Source organism: Ostrinia nubilalis, chromosome 8, assembly GCF_963855985.1.
Source record: "Ostrinia nubilalis chromosome 8, ilOstNubi1.1, whole genome shotgun sequence".
Lineage (NCBI taxonomy): Eukaryota > Metazoa > Arthropoda > Insecta > Lepidoptera > Crambidae > Ostrinia > Ostrinia nubilalis.
Window position 1 is genome coordinate 5,556,061 of NC_087095.1, and position 16,599 is coordinate 5,572,659.

General features: G+C 35.8%; 1 protein-coding gene across 10 annotated transcripts in view; it reads left to right on the forward strand.

Annotated features, from left to right (window-relative positions):
* Nucleotides 1-1,186: 1,186 nt before the first annotated feature.
* LOC135073807 (uncharacterized) overlaps nucleotides 1,187-16,599 on the forward strand; it is a 132,488-nt gene continuing 117,075 nt past the window's right edge. For 5 of the 10 annotated variants that reach the window (XM_063967993.1, XM_063967999.1, XM_063968001.1 and 2 more), the window contains exons 1-2: nucleotides 1,187-1,292; nucleotides 2,086-2,257. In XM_063967993.1, coding sequence (XP_063824063.1) covers nucleotides 2,156-2,257 — 102 coding nt within the window. In that variant the 5' untranslated portion in view covers nucleotides 1,187-1,292; nucleotides 2,086-2,155. Of the gene's footprint in view, nucleotides 1,305-1,893; nucleotides 2,258-16,599 lie in introns of all 10 variants that reach the window. The other 5 variants (XM_063967997.1, XM_063967998.1, XM_063967994.1 and 2 more) reach the window with 5 other exon arrangements.

Consider the following 16,599-nt stretch of genomic DNA (forward strand, 5'->3'; position numbering starts at 1 on the left):
TTGGAAATGTTCATTCGAACACGTCGTTGGTCTGACGTTAGCAAACGCGGCACCGAACGCGCGGACAGCTTTCTCATGCCTAAATCTTGATTTAATATGTGACAAACACGTTCTTTGGACATTTTCATTGCCTCTGCTATCTCTCTCACTTTAATTCGGCGGTCGTCGAACACCATTTGGTGAACTTTAGCGATGTTATCGTCAGTAGTTACAGTTTTTGGACGTCCCGAACGTTCATCATCTCCCAAGCTCTTACGGCCACGTTTAAATTCGGCTGCCCAAAAATTTACTGTGGTAAATGACGGTGAAGAGTCCCCGTACACAGAATCTAACTCATCTTTGATTTGCGTAGGGGTATTCCCTTTCAAAAACAAATATTTTATGACAGCTCGATACTCGATTTTTGCCATTTTCACAAAAATACTCACATCGACTCACTCAAACGACTTTCAAATAAAAACCGCGCGTCAAAAATGGCTGAAACTTTGAAGTGTTGCTGTCAAAAGATGCACAATTACATTCCCTGACTTTAATTGATGTGTGCTGCCATCTTCACGTTGAGGTCGGAAACTTTTCAGACCACCCTCGTATTACTTATTGCACGTATCTTACTTAGGCTAGGCCTAGGCATACAGTAGGTACTACAGATTTTTATAAAGGTAGCAAGAAACGCTGGAAAATCATCATGCATGGGGAGGCCTAATTTTAGTAGTGGACGTCCTGTGGCTGAAATGTTAGTAAGTAAGTTTCTATCTTGTCGCGTGATTTTCTTCATTATGTAGCTGAATAAGGCTGAATATTATACCAGCATCATTTTAATTATTTGAAGCGTCAAACGCTTCATAAAACAAAAGAATGACGGTTTGACCTTCGCATTTCCTAAAACGTGGACCTACCACGTTAGCTGCTATATTCATTCCGGGCTGATTAATTATGCGGTCGCTCCTATGCATCCATGGATGGCAACAAACGTGCGACCAACGACCAATGGAAGTAATGGAACAAGTGGCGGTGAGTCAGCAGGGCTACTCCGAAACAGTGTTTACGTGCTTTCGGATCTACCTGTCACTGTCGCTCTTGCTGGCATTTCGCTTTGAGGGAGAGGGATGGCAACATTCGAAACTTTGAATAACATTTTTCGTAGTAGCCCCACAGACATCGTCGTGCGCCCGCGCAGTCGCAACCGAAGCGCTGTGCGCGCGACGCGCACGAAAGACTATCGACTATAGCGCGCGATCGGAACATGTGAACTGTGAAGGACGTGTTTATTATTGTGTGAACTTAATGTTTATGTGGGTAACCAGGTGGATAACTCACATTGGCAGGACACCTGCCTTTTTGTTAATCAGCTATAATCAGATTTCAATACAGATCAATAACTGAAACCTGTGTAAATAGTCACGATTACCTATCATAGTTTTGAATTATTTAATTGGAATTACAAAGCTGCTTGTATTACTTTTTAAGTAATTAATCAGTATTAAATCACCTACAACCTGAGTAGGACGTAAGATTTTTTTTTTTTATGCATAACAAGGCTGGTACTTGCTCTTTGTTTTATGATAATTAGATTAGAAAATTGGTAACACATTATGTTTGAAATAGGAAATATCTCCAAAAGACTTGTGTTAATTAAAATTGCTTTGATAGTATCTTTAGTAGACTGTTTCAATAAATAATGTATTATAATAAAATTATTCACCCTCTTTAAAACTTGTAACCACCTATCGAGTCACTATGAATAAATTTTAATAGAAATAGGTACGACACCTAAGCTGTTCAAAAGAATTCTCACTTAAGCATCCTCAAGGCAATTTAACACGAATACAACATAAATCATCAAAATTTCTCTCATTTAATATAAATATTTTGTAACAGCATGATCATTTCCAGTTATAAAATTCGCGAGCATTATTAATACCATTTCATATCTGCATAAGAATGTGAATAAGTAGGCGGGTATGCGAATCTTTACGTCTGCCTTTAGACAAGACAGCTGCATATTTTCACATGTTGTCCTATCAGATGGTAGCTTCGTAAACAGTGGATTATAAGTAATATTTTTTACTTGTTGACCTGTCTTAGCTTCAGAATCAGTGGATTATAAGTCTGAGGATAGGTGGCCAATGTGATTTGAGTGTGTGTCGACGAGCTTATGGGGCAATGCGTGTCCCGGAGTCATCCGGGCCCGTATGCCTTCTCCAGACAATACGATGCCGAGAGCCTAGCGAGCAGCGTCAGCGGGTTCACTAGGAAGGTAGGTGGATGTTTTTATTCTTGGGTATTTGTTAACGACCGACTGTTTTATTTTATTTCATTGATATCTGGTAGGTCTAAAGTCCCTATTTACTATTGAAACGAAAAGGCGCGGCGCTGAAGCTCCAAAGTCATATTCATTCCTTGCTGCTTGCTTGCTGATATTATTGAAAAAATTAATCAAAACATTCACTTTGAATCGAGTTTTAATTTTTTTATAGTAAATTATCGGTTCATTTGGGTGTTTAATGCTTGTATAACAATTACTTTGAAACATTATTTTAAACCTAAATACAGAAATACAAAATTGTAGAAAAATTACTTAAAGTAAGCAGTAACTTTTCCGGACGTAATGATTTATCGGCCGCTAGTAAATTAACTTTAGAGACAGCGTGAGCTTTTTCTATGTTTTCAAAGTAATTAACCTTAATTGTTGGACAGGCAATAAAAAGTTTATTAAACTTTTACATGTCAGATAAGCCTATAAAATCCTGAAGATGTGTAGTGGAATAATCTTTTTCTAGATATTATTAAGTAAAATATAAAGTGGTTCGACCGTACGACTCGTCTTTCATAAGGAAAAATGTCAATAAAATACTTTTTTTAAGATCAAACTTTTTCAAATCAGCCTGAAGTATTTTTATTCAGCATTTCGAATTTATTGCATCATCGAATACCGATGTCGTCGAATGACTCACAGGTGATCTCACCCGAAACCTTTACACCTGACAAGACGATTTTAACCGGTTCACTTTCCCGCCCTGATGCACAGACTGGAGCCATCGAGACATGCGGCTACAGTAGGTATAAGTAATTCAGCATGATATCCCATCGTCATACAGCCATGTATGTGAGAGGATCAGCACATTGAGTTATTACTTCAGTGGATCAGCAAGGGATTCTTCCACAAACTGGATTTAACTAATAAACATTGCGTCTATCAACAGTACCTATTATAATTGTTATTATTAAAATGAAATACTAATTATACACTCTTAAGCGTCAAATCTACATTTTTGGTACCATTCAATAATACACAGTACCTACCTACGCGACTTGAGTACCTAACCTAATCTATGAGTGGAATTTATTGTACTTTTTTAATGTACTGTCGCGATTCAATGACCATTGATTTACTTAGGTGCCTACTTGTAAGCTTATCAATTCGCTGACGGTCTGCTCTTGGCTTTATAAAAGTGCCATGCTTACAAATCTTCTACATAATGGTCAATATGTTACGGTCAAAGTGATAAATGTGAAAATTATGAATAATCGCCGGTTATTATGAATAATTACCGCATGATTTGGTAAATGTGATTAATATGAGGTCATTTATGTGTGTATAAAACTAAATAGGCGGCTTAGGGGTGGCCCAAGGGCCACCCCCGCCGCACCTTAACCTATTTTTCACTTTAAATCAAAACATTATGTTATAGGCATCATGGAAAAGTAATATTATACAAAAAACATTCCAAACTCATTATGCCAAATTATATTAATATATGATATCAAAACGTTCAAAAGTTTGGCTGTACACGAGCACGTACACAAGATGTTGTTCTCTTTTATGAAATTTGTTAGTACTAAGGTTGCATTATCAAATAATCACTGTTAAATATGATTAATTTATCACTTTTACCGCTACTGTCGGTAATTATTCATAATAACCGGTTATTATTAATAATTTTCAATTTATCACATTAACCGTAACAAATACACAACCAGGGTAGATGGTATCGGCACGTCTTATCGGATGGCCCCGCGAGGCGTGACTCTGGATGAATGGAGCTGGTGTAGGAGCCTGTGGTCGATGCTTCTAATGATACCCGAAGTGATTGCCCGCTAGTTAAGCGGCGGTTACATTAGCTGAAATGAAGATGAAAATATTTCATAATTGTGTTACATTTTGCAGCGATAAATACTAGTAAGCCCGGATTAATTGAAAAAGGTGTGCCTACTTAAATGCATAACATAACATAACAATTACTTGCATAATTAATTAATGAGCGGGCCCCTATTTGACAGCAGGGCACAATGTTTCTTCTTTTTGTAATTTATGTAAATGTGATGTCGCTCTTTTTGTCAAATAAAACATTTTTTACTTTTACTTACTTACTTACATAATGGTTTATTTGAAAAATTGAAAGCTTCATTCCTCGTTACTTACTCCATTTTAGTATAATTTATGCGTTATTTAATTGAGATCGATACGTAAGCTTTTCATAATATTTGAGAGCAAAAGCGTGAGCGTGATCTAGATATTATCTAGACATTTACATAACAGCTAGTCACTTATAAAAATAGTAATAAGTTACAACAAAGCTCATTCAAAGGCTATTTACTACATGTTAAACAACTTTCATAACATTGCGAGAGGTCAGTGATAAAATAAATTGACTGTCGGCTTTGTCAAGTATCTACGGTAGCACGTTGTTTGTAATGTAAGCCACTTAGGTACTTAGCGGTAATAAGCAATGTCAATCATACATATTAGCGAACAAAATGTTCTAACTCGACTTAACTACTGTTGAATGCTTATTTAAAACCATTTTACAGATATTGCAGTAATTGTTACGTTTAGTTATCTAGTCATAGCCAGTTTCAACACAAAATTGATAAATTACTTATCTCTTACGAGAAATAAAAACTCTACTTCATAGGTTTCAAACTTATTTTGTACCATGAAATATATCGAGAAAACTACCCATGTCTTTGTTTTGTCCTTTGATTTAAAATCTGAATCCCGATATAAAGAAAATAGACATACGATTACCATACGTTATAACGTTGAAAGGTGACGCGGGAGCGCAGGTGTTGTTGCGAAATGGATACCTCAAGGGACGCAGACAGGCCATCGATCGCCTTACAAATAAAGATGCAAATGCTAGAAAAGAGAAACCTTTGCCTGTATCGTTGTGTTTGTGTAGCTAAAGGCCTGTTGTTTGTGTAGCTAAAGCTAAAACAGTTGGGCTTTTCCTTATTTTATGTTAGGTACACAACTTATTTTGATCAGTCATCAGCACTGTAGAAGAAGTGACGCGTTTATGTCTTTTGGTTGACATTGTATAAAATTAATTTATCATGATTATATTTATTATCACTACTATAACGACTGTTATTTACCTATTCGATTCAATGTCGCTTATGATTATGTATGTAAATCATAGTAAACCATCATGAATATTAACTGTAGGGTTTACTAAACTTTTAAGACATCTAATCTTTTTCCGAACATAGAATTTGGCCCATCGTCAGCCAAGACCCTTTGCTAGTTTATTCAGTTGTCAATGTCGTCATTAGTGCCATTAGCTCTGTAGCGTGTAAATAGACAATTCAACTCAAACACCCATAAAAACACTTTATTGCTCGCTGATGTATTCATAGCCTAACAAATTGTAATGTACCCATCGTTGTCCAACCACACAATGAGGGGCAGTGACCCGGTCACACTTGCCTCCTCTCCCTGCCATGAAAGAGTTATTATTTCGCAAAGTAGGAAAAACAGATTAGATCTGAACTTTTTGTGGTAAAGTTCATTATCACAGTAGACATTGAATCGTATAAAAATATTGAATTCGCCAATAACTGTACATTTACGAGTTTATATCTACTACCATAGACAAAAAAATAATCTTTTATTAAGTTAAATTACGTTATTTTAATTTTCATGAAAAGCATTTCATGAGTCCACCAGCTTAGGTAGTTAATTATATGCTATTCAGCCAGTTAATTACCAATTATTTTAGATAACCACTCTCGTAAATTGAAATTACGGTGAAAATGGCTAAAGCTCGATAACTTTAACCATCTACAGAGGTTTTAATTACAGATAGCGTTTATTACTGGCTGCATGGCAATGACGTTTCACCAGGGATCCACCAGGTTTCCGACCCGATGCTCTGTGTAATCGCAGATAATTATCCGCCCACAGACTACACACCTCTCGCCACTTTCTCGTTGGACGAGAAATAGTTTACAAATTGTATACAATCATAAATAATAGGCTAATAGAGTGGACGTGACCAGAGAATCGTTTAGCTTTAGTGGATGTTTGGATTGCTGTAATCTACTAATCGTTCTTATATCGTGCAGTTAGGTACGTGATGCCATTTGTCAAGTCTAAACAGAAGTACCCACGGCGATATAAGGGAAAGACTGGGGCATCATCATAATAATCGTAAAAGATGCAATTTTGTAACAAATATACAACATGGGCAGTTAATAATTTCTATCCACTTAATTTAATCAATTAATTAATAATAAGTAAGCCTATGTGCTCTGCACATCCCTACTTGTATATGCTACGTACCTAAGGACCCTTATTAATACACTTTCATTCTTTTGAAGTTAGTTAGTCACCAAAAAGTAACCGAAGTTTACCAAAACTCTTCATATAGCGAAAGCATTACGAAACCAGTCAAAATAGTCGCCAATAATATCTAATCGAGTTCTCAACTCTCAAGTTCTCAACAAAGTAAAAATGCAAAGAACTGAAACATTCCTCGGTTTCGTAATAAGCGCACGCGCACTTCAGCCATAATAAAAGAAGATGCAGAAGGTTTATTAAGTCTGATTTGTTTAAATTATGTAGGTATATGGTTTTGATAATAATATGCAGATTTCACTAATCAATAAATTACGAGTATATGGTTTATTATGCGACTGAAACACAAAGTAGCCTATTAGTAAAATACTTAGAATAGATTCGTTCTCACATTGATTTCAATTTAGGTATTTTGACTAGGTATAACCGATGTCAACAAGCAAACGTAACGTAGTTGTAATGAATGGATCCTACTGTCTTAACTTTTTACTAAGCCAGCGTTTTGTGAACTGCTTCCATGTAGGGTCTCGCGTGATTTCCCTATAAACGTCAAACCATACCTGACTTCCAATTACCGTAATGGGAATTTATGTAACAATAAAATCTGTCTTACATGCGTAATCTGACTTAAAAGTCTCCCAACTTGTATGAAAAGATTATAAGATTGTACGCAAGAAGTCGGTTTCCTTTCTATTGTCCTCTGGAGTTTACTCACGTCTATTAACATTTTTGAGATGCTTACTTAAGACTAAGTAGTTTGTTGGTTTATATGAGATCAAGTAACATCTACATTACGTAACACCACAACAGCCTGTGTGGTTTCTTTCCGAACTACAAGTAGGTCTACAAATCTTTATTGATTGATCATTGTAGATCCACCGTGATCGATGAATGGGCTGTAAATAAGGCCGTATTACTTAACGATATTTTTAAGTATGATCCAATCATTGTAATTGAGCTAACCGTAGATTTGAATCTACGGTGGAGTTTGAACGTCATTCCAGAATATGGGCTTAGGTAAATTCCTTCATGTTCACCATGTAAGTACTTATTTATTCATTATGCCAGAATTTAACTATTAAGTTATGAATTATTATAATAACTAACCTTTTTACGTAGTTTTTTTAATTGAAATAAATTAGGTATGATGAAGTCATTTTAAATTAAACTGCTTCCGAACATGAATCGAACTTATTTATTTTTTCTAGATCAACAGCAAACCGCATTTACAATTGTAATTTAATCACACAATACGAATGATGTGAAACTTTCGCTCTTGTGGTGGATCAATTTACATTTTGTGGATACGCGATCTTGCTCTTGATAATAAAAATAAATCTGCTCAGCTACTTTACACTTTTACAATGGTTAACTATGTATATTGTTGTTTGCTTCTAGCTTTCACGTATACAAACTATTAGGTATGATACACTATAATTTTTTTACGTTATGTAAGAATTTATTGGCTGGAACATTCTTTCTTTCCATGTCTTCTCTGAACAAAAAAGCAAAAGGCATCCTATCGACTATTACCCTAAACTGCACTCATTTTGATCTTGTAACTTGCATAAAGTAAGAATAAACATTCATCAATCAATTGTATGAATTAAGTCCATCGCTATTCTGTTTCATAACTGTCGACTACAAGAAGTCGGTTAAAAAGACAAATCTCGAAACGATCTAAAACTTTGTTTTGATTTTATCGTTGCGCGTACGCACTTTTCGTAAGCGTAGCGTACGTCGTAGTCGCCGTAGTAATTGAACTACGAAACTCTACGTAATTTTGCATTGCATTATGTATCTCTAAATCTGTCGTATAATTTTCCATTGCCTATAAAATGTACTGTTAGAGACATAAATAAGGCGGCACGCTTCCAATCACAAGAAAGAACATCACTTTATGTTGTCAACACAAAGTAGGAGATGTCAGCGACGCATCAATCTACTCGTAGCTGCAGTTTTTTCTCGTCGCAATTTTCCAAGGAACGGTTGTCGGTATTCCGCACCGTTAGCTTGAAGACAAATGGCAATATAAATCTCTGTTTATTATTTATTAGAATGTCTAAGAAAGGTATTATTTGAACATAACTGTCCAGACTTAGTTTTGTTATTTAGCGGAATTTAGCGAACGCGTATGTTTCTTATTACCAAAAACTGTGGTAACTAAATCCATTACGAGTAAGACCTGAAAAAAAAAAAGAAATATAATACCATTGCATTTATCGTGTGACATATTTATTCAATAGGTAAGTACTAACCAAATCATTATTTGGAATGCAATTCCCTGCAATTCCAACAGAAAACCGTATTTGTTTCGTACTATTGAGTTATAAATCGTAAATCGAATTGAACGTGTCTATGAATCGATTTATCGAGTCCGTTTTACATCGGACTGTTGTCCGGCACGATTGTCCTACCTCGTGACAGGCGCGATTTTCTAAAGCCCTCTTGGATTTCTACGTGTCGGCTAATAAATGGTCATGGATTCCTTCGTATCGAAATCCATTCAGTAAATTGGTACTGACTTTGCTAATTAATACCTACTGCTGAGATTTTATAGAAAACTTGAAGGAAATCGTATTTTATTTATGTAGTTTCAGTATTTTTACTTACTACGTATTATCATATTTATCAACATTAATTTTCATTAAATTTTAAAAACTATTTATCGAACGATAGCTCTTGCAGCCTAGGTATTTAAATTCCTACTTAGTTACTATGTTGTAGAACTCAGTTCATGGAAAGAGTTTTCATATTTATGTTAGTTTCAAAGACACGCAAGCTTTCTGAAGGTCGAACTAATTTTAAATCACTGCAGTATTTGCCATTATTTTTTGTATTTTCTATTTTGTCTTAAGATTCCTATTTTAATGCTACGTAGAACAATCATGCAAAATACACAGACAGAGAGTTGAATTACGAAGTAACTCCACAGGCATTCAAATTGCACTTGTGTCTGAATATATTGCAATCAGAGAATCGCTGACAGATACATGGCTCGTCGAATCGGAAAACGATGCCATAATTTCTTACCTGGAAATCCCAGTGGATCCGAACTTTCACCGTAATCGAGGCATTGAGCTGTTCCGACGTCTTGCCTCATTGTTCTGGGATGAAAAAGGTTGAAATGCAATCTCTATCATCCGTGCAACAATCGCTATCTCGGATCAGATGTAATGGGACAGACAAATGACTGTCTGGGCCGCTATTAGCAGGGATAAAGACAATAAACTGAACAAAAGTCATTCAAGAAGTGGAAGATGAATTCTGACTTCTTACAAAGCTCTCTCAAGTCTATTGCCTTATTTGTTCATTTCTTACTGAATATTTGTGAAAAATTTCCTTGATTTCCCTTAGATGTTTTTGGATGATAAGTAGAAGTGTACCCGATAGCAGTCAATCGCTGTCCAGTTTTGTAAGCTACTAAACTTTTAACTCTACAATATGATTGTAAATAATAACAAAACAACCAATGATTCACGTTTACATGCCTGCTAGCGATCATTCAAAATCATTAGCAATGAATGTAATTTATGCTAAAATTGCGAAGAACATATCGTAGGTAATATAATACGCGCAGTACATCAGCTGTAGATGATCTTCTCCGATATAGTGAAAGCTCAGTCCAATGCGCAGGAGTACGAACTTCGGCCCAGACCTCACTTGAATGCCATGGAGATCTCGTAGAACTGAGTGAATTGCTGACCGTCTAAAACAACATTATTTGAATGATCAAACGAACTTACCAAGTGAAGTTCGATCTAAATTATCCTGTTTTCGCCGAAGAGATTTATTTTACCATGTAGTACCCCTGTACGACAAGCCAATCCGCACACAATATTCAGCGCAGTAGTAGTAAAAAACAAAAGAGCGGGCAACCCCACCCCTACCACGCTGTGGGCTCGGTGTCCGAGCGGTCTCATTATATTTAGAGAAGAGATGACATTGACGTTTACCTCCAGGGAAGAAGATATAGAAATCTTCGGGTTGGGAGGGACCTTAAATCTCTTCGGCGAAAACAGGATAATTTAGATCGAACTTCACTTGGTAAGTTCGTTTGATCATTCAATTATCCTGCTTTCGCCTCCGAGATTTATTTTACCATGTAGATGTTTAGAGCATGGATCAATGTCCATGTTAAATGGTTAAGAGAGTAAATGTCAATGTACTAATTACATAATAAAGCAATATTTTTGTATTATAATCGTATTGCATCACTTATTCGTAACAATAACAAGTATCACGGTCTCAACAAGATTTTGTTCATTATAGAGTATTATTATATACATTTATTTGTACTTCTATTAACTGTTAAGTACGACTACTGATTGTAAAAAGTTGCCAAGACAGTTGACAGAGCATCCTGTCTATCCAGCACACTGGCTAATTGTATCAACGTTGACAGCGGCGCAAACCGCAGGCAATACTGCCGCGTGTCGCGTGCTGTGTGGGCCGAACACCCTCGTGTCGACACTCCTTTCCTATATTTATCCAGTTTCATCTCAGAACTGAGCTTGACGACGGTAGTGGTTAACACCGAATCGATCACAGTGATTGCAAGGCTAACACTCTGATTGTTGTAAAACATAAGCTCACTTGCATTTTAATTAAATAAATAAATAATGTGGTTAATTAAAACTTATTAATTTATTTGGATACAGTTTGACCAGTATTCCAAAACAGTATTAATTTGGATTCCAAGTAACACTGTTGCGAGGAAAAAGTTTGGTTTCTATTTAATAGCACCTTTTAATAGCAATCTTTTGATTCTTGAAACCTGACCTATAAATTATAATATTTATTTAAATAATTATATATTTCAATAAATTATATGATTTCACTAACGATATTGCTAAGCGGTGGTTATTTAATGTTATTATAGGATGCACCCGACTTTAGAATATGCTAAGAAAATAGAGTAAGGTAGGTACAATGATGTAATTGAGCATTGTAAAAATATTTATTTGTCAGTCATTTGGTGTAGTGGTTTCGAAACGGACTACTATGCCGAGAGGTCCCGGGTTCGATCCCCGGCCGGGCAGAAATTGAATTGATACATTTTAATTTCTGTGATGGGTCTAGGTGTTACTATGTATAATATGTACTTATGTATATAAAAACGGTATTTAAGTATGTTTATATCCGTTGTCTAGGACCCATAGCTTTGCTCAGTTTGGGACTAGGAGCGTAGTGTAAAATGTCGAAGGAAGGATATTTATGTATTATTTGCGGAGTGTATAGCGGAGTCTGGTACGTTTTGTTTGATCCGCGACTGCCAAATACAAAACTCACTGCCAAAGAAAAGGTAAGCTTAAATGGGCATAAATGGGCAATATGGTACTACTGATGTACCTGTTGCCCCAGCGTTCAATTTTTTTTATTTTTTTTTATTTTTTATTTATTTATTTTTTAGTGAAAAAACGTATTAACGTCTAAAAAAAAAATGGTCGCCATTCTAAGGCGAATTAATTGGAATTAATTCATGTTAATCGTGTAGAAATCTCTACGCCAGACGATAAAATATGAATTATGACTAAATATCAAACAAAGTTCAAGAAACAAAAAATAGGTTTATGTCATGTACTGAAACCAAAGCGTCTAACATTTTCTGAGACAATATTGAACCAAGCTCCTACTCCGTGTCTTTATTCAGACACCTTGATTCAGTCAGCTTCAGTATTATGACTGTGATGATTGAATTTTTATAATCATGCTAAGAAAAAATAACAAATACTAATTCTCAATTTATACTTCATAGAAAGGGAAGAAAGACTCATTCATTATTATGAGTTTGTGGCAGCGTTATCGATTCGTAAAATAATATCGCATTATTTTTTGGTATTATTAAAAAATGTCCTTAATCTAAACTAAAGGTTACAAGTAGTGGTAGTACTGGTAGGTACCTACATAATACATAGTTTATTTTATGTGGTTGATTCGTTCTTTGACTGACCAAAGTCCACTAGTCCGGTTGTTATTACAAGCGGCCCGATTTCTTTTTTGATGCGTCAATAATTTTCTATTACATTGATTACAATGTAATTATTATTGAATTAAATTTATAAAGGCATAGTTATTATCGCTTTAACGCATAATAAGATACTTTGCTTGTCTAAAAGATTTAGCAAGAGAAATGATTCAATGTATTTCATGATGTCGCATCTCTTCTTATGAGAATTATAACGTTATAACATAAATAATTTATACGAACCAATTGTAAAACAGTACATGGGAGTTAAAACTGACCTCTTTTTTTTTTTTTTTTTTTTAGTAAATAAATAATAATAATGATGATGAAGGCTTACTTCGTAAGACTATCAATAGTATTATTAGCATTAATCATACATTGATTAGTAGGTACAAACCTACATAACAATGTTTTTTCAATACAAGAAAAAAAATGACGTCATCTTATGTACCGATACCGATACAGTTTAAGGAAGCTCTTAGATTTTATCTATTATTTATTTATAGATACAAGCTGGTGAGACGTCATGAATAAAAAAATAAACTTTGTAAAAATATCAGGGCTAAATAAAGAAAGGCCGCAAAGAGACAAACAAAAATGTTGCCTGTTTGTTCAGATACAAAACAAACATCCGTTAAAATAAGACCATAATTCTATTTGCTTTTCAGTGGCTATCGTGTTTATGTAATAAACATAAAATATTTTATAATAAATAAGTTTCTTTAAACCATAAATGAATCTTTTGTTAAAAGTTTAATTGCGGTTAAAATATCATCCCTTTTGAAGTGCTTAAACCACATAAACTTTGTTTAGCATCTTATATAAACGCTATCTAAGTCCACCATCTAGGAACACATTTTTTTTTTTTTTTTTTAACAAGTGGGTAATCTCAGAATGTACTCGTGTCGACGGATGCGATTAAGAATATTCTTAATATCAACGTCTCTGCGCCGACGTGTATAATTATTTGTTATGTATAATTAATTATGTTTACTCGCATGGTTATGATGATTATGAAAAAAAACATCTGGGTTCGAATCGGGAATCGAATAGGTATCTCGGTACAATAAATTCTGTAACCGAATATTAGGTACATTGCATTTAAAATAACAATATTTTAAGCGGCCAGCACATACCTGTACATAGATGGCGCGTCGTCTAGGGACGCGGGTTACCTTGGTGTTCTGGTCGGTCTTTAATGGCGCTTCCCGCGGTGCTCTGGCAGCGCTGGGCATGCGGCGGCGGCGGCGCGGCGCTGCGGCGTAAATAACGGCGCCTGCGCTTGTGGAAGGCGGCGTGGTTGCGCCGCGGGCGGGTGATAGGTCTTAGCCCATCATACCATACAGCAGGGCGTAGCTTGTCGGTACGGCCTCTGTATAAAGCCTCGATTCACACAGTTATGCGAACGGCTAAAGCTTAAATTATATATTCAGTGCAGCAGCCTGGATTAGTTGTCATATCAAATAAATACCTCTTTTCCCGTTTTAGAGGATTATAATGAGTTATAGTTGTCGACCGTCGATGTAATTGGTCGACCGACCGGAAATGTAGAAAGATCTTTGTAAGTTTCCAACAAAAAAATGTGAGACTGATAAGTACTCACAATCACAATGTCAGTTAATATGAGTCGTTGCATAGAAAAAACGACATATTGTCATACTTCATATATAAAGTAGGCATTTATTTCCACTTCGACTCGGTTCGGTCAACAAACCGGCCTAAGGTTTATTTAGGATCATTTATTCTGACCTTATAATAGCAAGTAACGAATCTACATAAATGCACTTTGAATTTTGATCTGATACTTATTTCTTTCTTACTAGCCTTTGTATTTAGACCAATATCGATTGGTGTAATGTATAAAAATACGAAACAACAAAATTATTCAGTTACCCTTTGTAGCATTGAACAATGTGTATGGCCACAGGGTCATCGGTCGTTATAAAAGCAGGCGGAGGCTCGACTGGGGCGAGTGCGTCCGCGGCGCCGGGTCATCATGCTCCAAGATGGTTGATGGTTCATAAGGTGTAAGGCCAAGAAGGCAAGCTCTTAATGTGGGTAGTTTCGTACAAACGCAACATTTTTCTGTATGAGCTCATTATGTTCTGTTTTTACGGCTTTTAAAAATGGCCGAAAAGAAGATACTTAAAAACTCGTAAAAGTGAATAATATTACAATACCTGGCTATCTCGGTAGTTAATATCTCGTTTTTACTCGCTAGAGCAAAAAACGGCTACTGGTTAAAAAATCACCGAACATAAAGTGGCTGCTGGTTAATATCTCGTATTAACGCTACTGGTTAAAAAATGACCCGCAAATATGACCGAATATAAAGTGGTTGCTGGTTAATATCTCGTATTAACTCGCTAGAGCAGATAATGGCTACTGGGTAACATCTCGCATTACCTCGGAGAAAAAAATGGCTACTGGGTAACATCTCGCATTACCTCGGAGCAAAAGAATGGCTACTGGGTAACATCTCGCATTACCTCGGAGCAAAAAATGGCTACTAGTTAACATCGCGCGTTAACTTGGAGCTAAAAATGGGTCAAAGTTACGCGTCGTGTCACAACGCTTATAATAAAAATGTACGAGCACTTGCACAAAATAGTTGTTACAACCAACCTTGTGTTGGGTCTAATTCTCGTCACTACACTGCACAACTTAGAATAATTACGTTTTTTGTCGGTAAAAACGTCCTTGGTGACGTCACTTAAGCATTTTTCTTATACTGCGTGCGGTCGTTGCGCGTGCGCACAAAGGAATGAGACCGCTCGGACACCGAGCCCACAGCGTGGTAGGGGTGGGGTTGCCCGCTCTTTTGTTTTTTACTACTACTGCGCTGAATATTGTGTGCGGATTGGCTTGTCGTACAGGGGTACTACATGGTAAAATAAATCTCGGAGGCGAAAGCAGGATAATTAATAAAGATGGGCTAAACGATGATAATTTATATGCTTTTTGTTTCATTGTAATTATTATAAGGATTTAGAGCGCAGCAACGTGATTATAATATGTGATTGTCTTAGAAATAATAATTTAAAAAAAATTAGAAACGGAATCAAACGACCAGTCAGTGATACAAGAATAATAGATACGTATCTAACTACCTACTTGACCTCTGTTTTCTGTTGGATGTAACATACAGTGACAAAACAATAACAGATACTGGAGGACTCTAATCTGTTTTCTCATATCAAAATAAATGCCGTGAATGCCATATCAAAGTAGGTCTAGTTGTAATAGGTAAGAATGTGTAAAAAAATGTAGCCATCGCAGTGTCCAAGTGAGAATAATATCGCCGCATGCGTGTGCGACCCAACACGCTCAACTCGCAATATGCCTCGAAGCGAAAAATTATGGAACTTCCTTATATGGAAAATTCAATTCTGTTTGTGTGTTATGTAAGTAAACATATTTATCCATGTTTATAGTTTATGGCTTCAGTAATTCCATACAATAATTAAGTGTGAGTTATACAAGGAGAAATACCTAATGTACCTATAGTTTGTTTGTTTTGTGTAGAGTTTAGTAATAAGTATTGACAAAAGTCAAATGGAAGGGATTTTATGAACACCCTCTCGTTACAGTTTCGCTTGATTTACGCTTTAGATAGTTTTTATTTACTATGGTTACATTATGTATTTAGCTTGTCTCAAACGTTGATTACCATAATGTAAGAAAGAGTGCCCTATGGCCTATGCATCTAGATAAACATCAATGAGAAAGTAAAACAACACTGTAGTAAAACATTGTGTACCTACACAATATTTCGTAGCGTAGTTTGCTTGCTTATAAATACACGTGTCATGTTGATTTGACTCGTAAATATAGTTCAAAGAACAACAATAACTGTGTTTGCCACACGCTATGTTGGGCTTGGGACGTATGAACACAACGTTTAGAAAGGCTTTGATTATACTCAGATTGTAAAGCTTAGGCTACATGGATCCACGATGCTACAAAAGCGATTGAAACAAATTGATAATAGTTACAGCTACGTTGTACACTTTGTTTTGTATATTATGTTGAGAATTATCCATTACAGGCA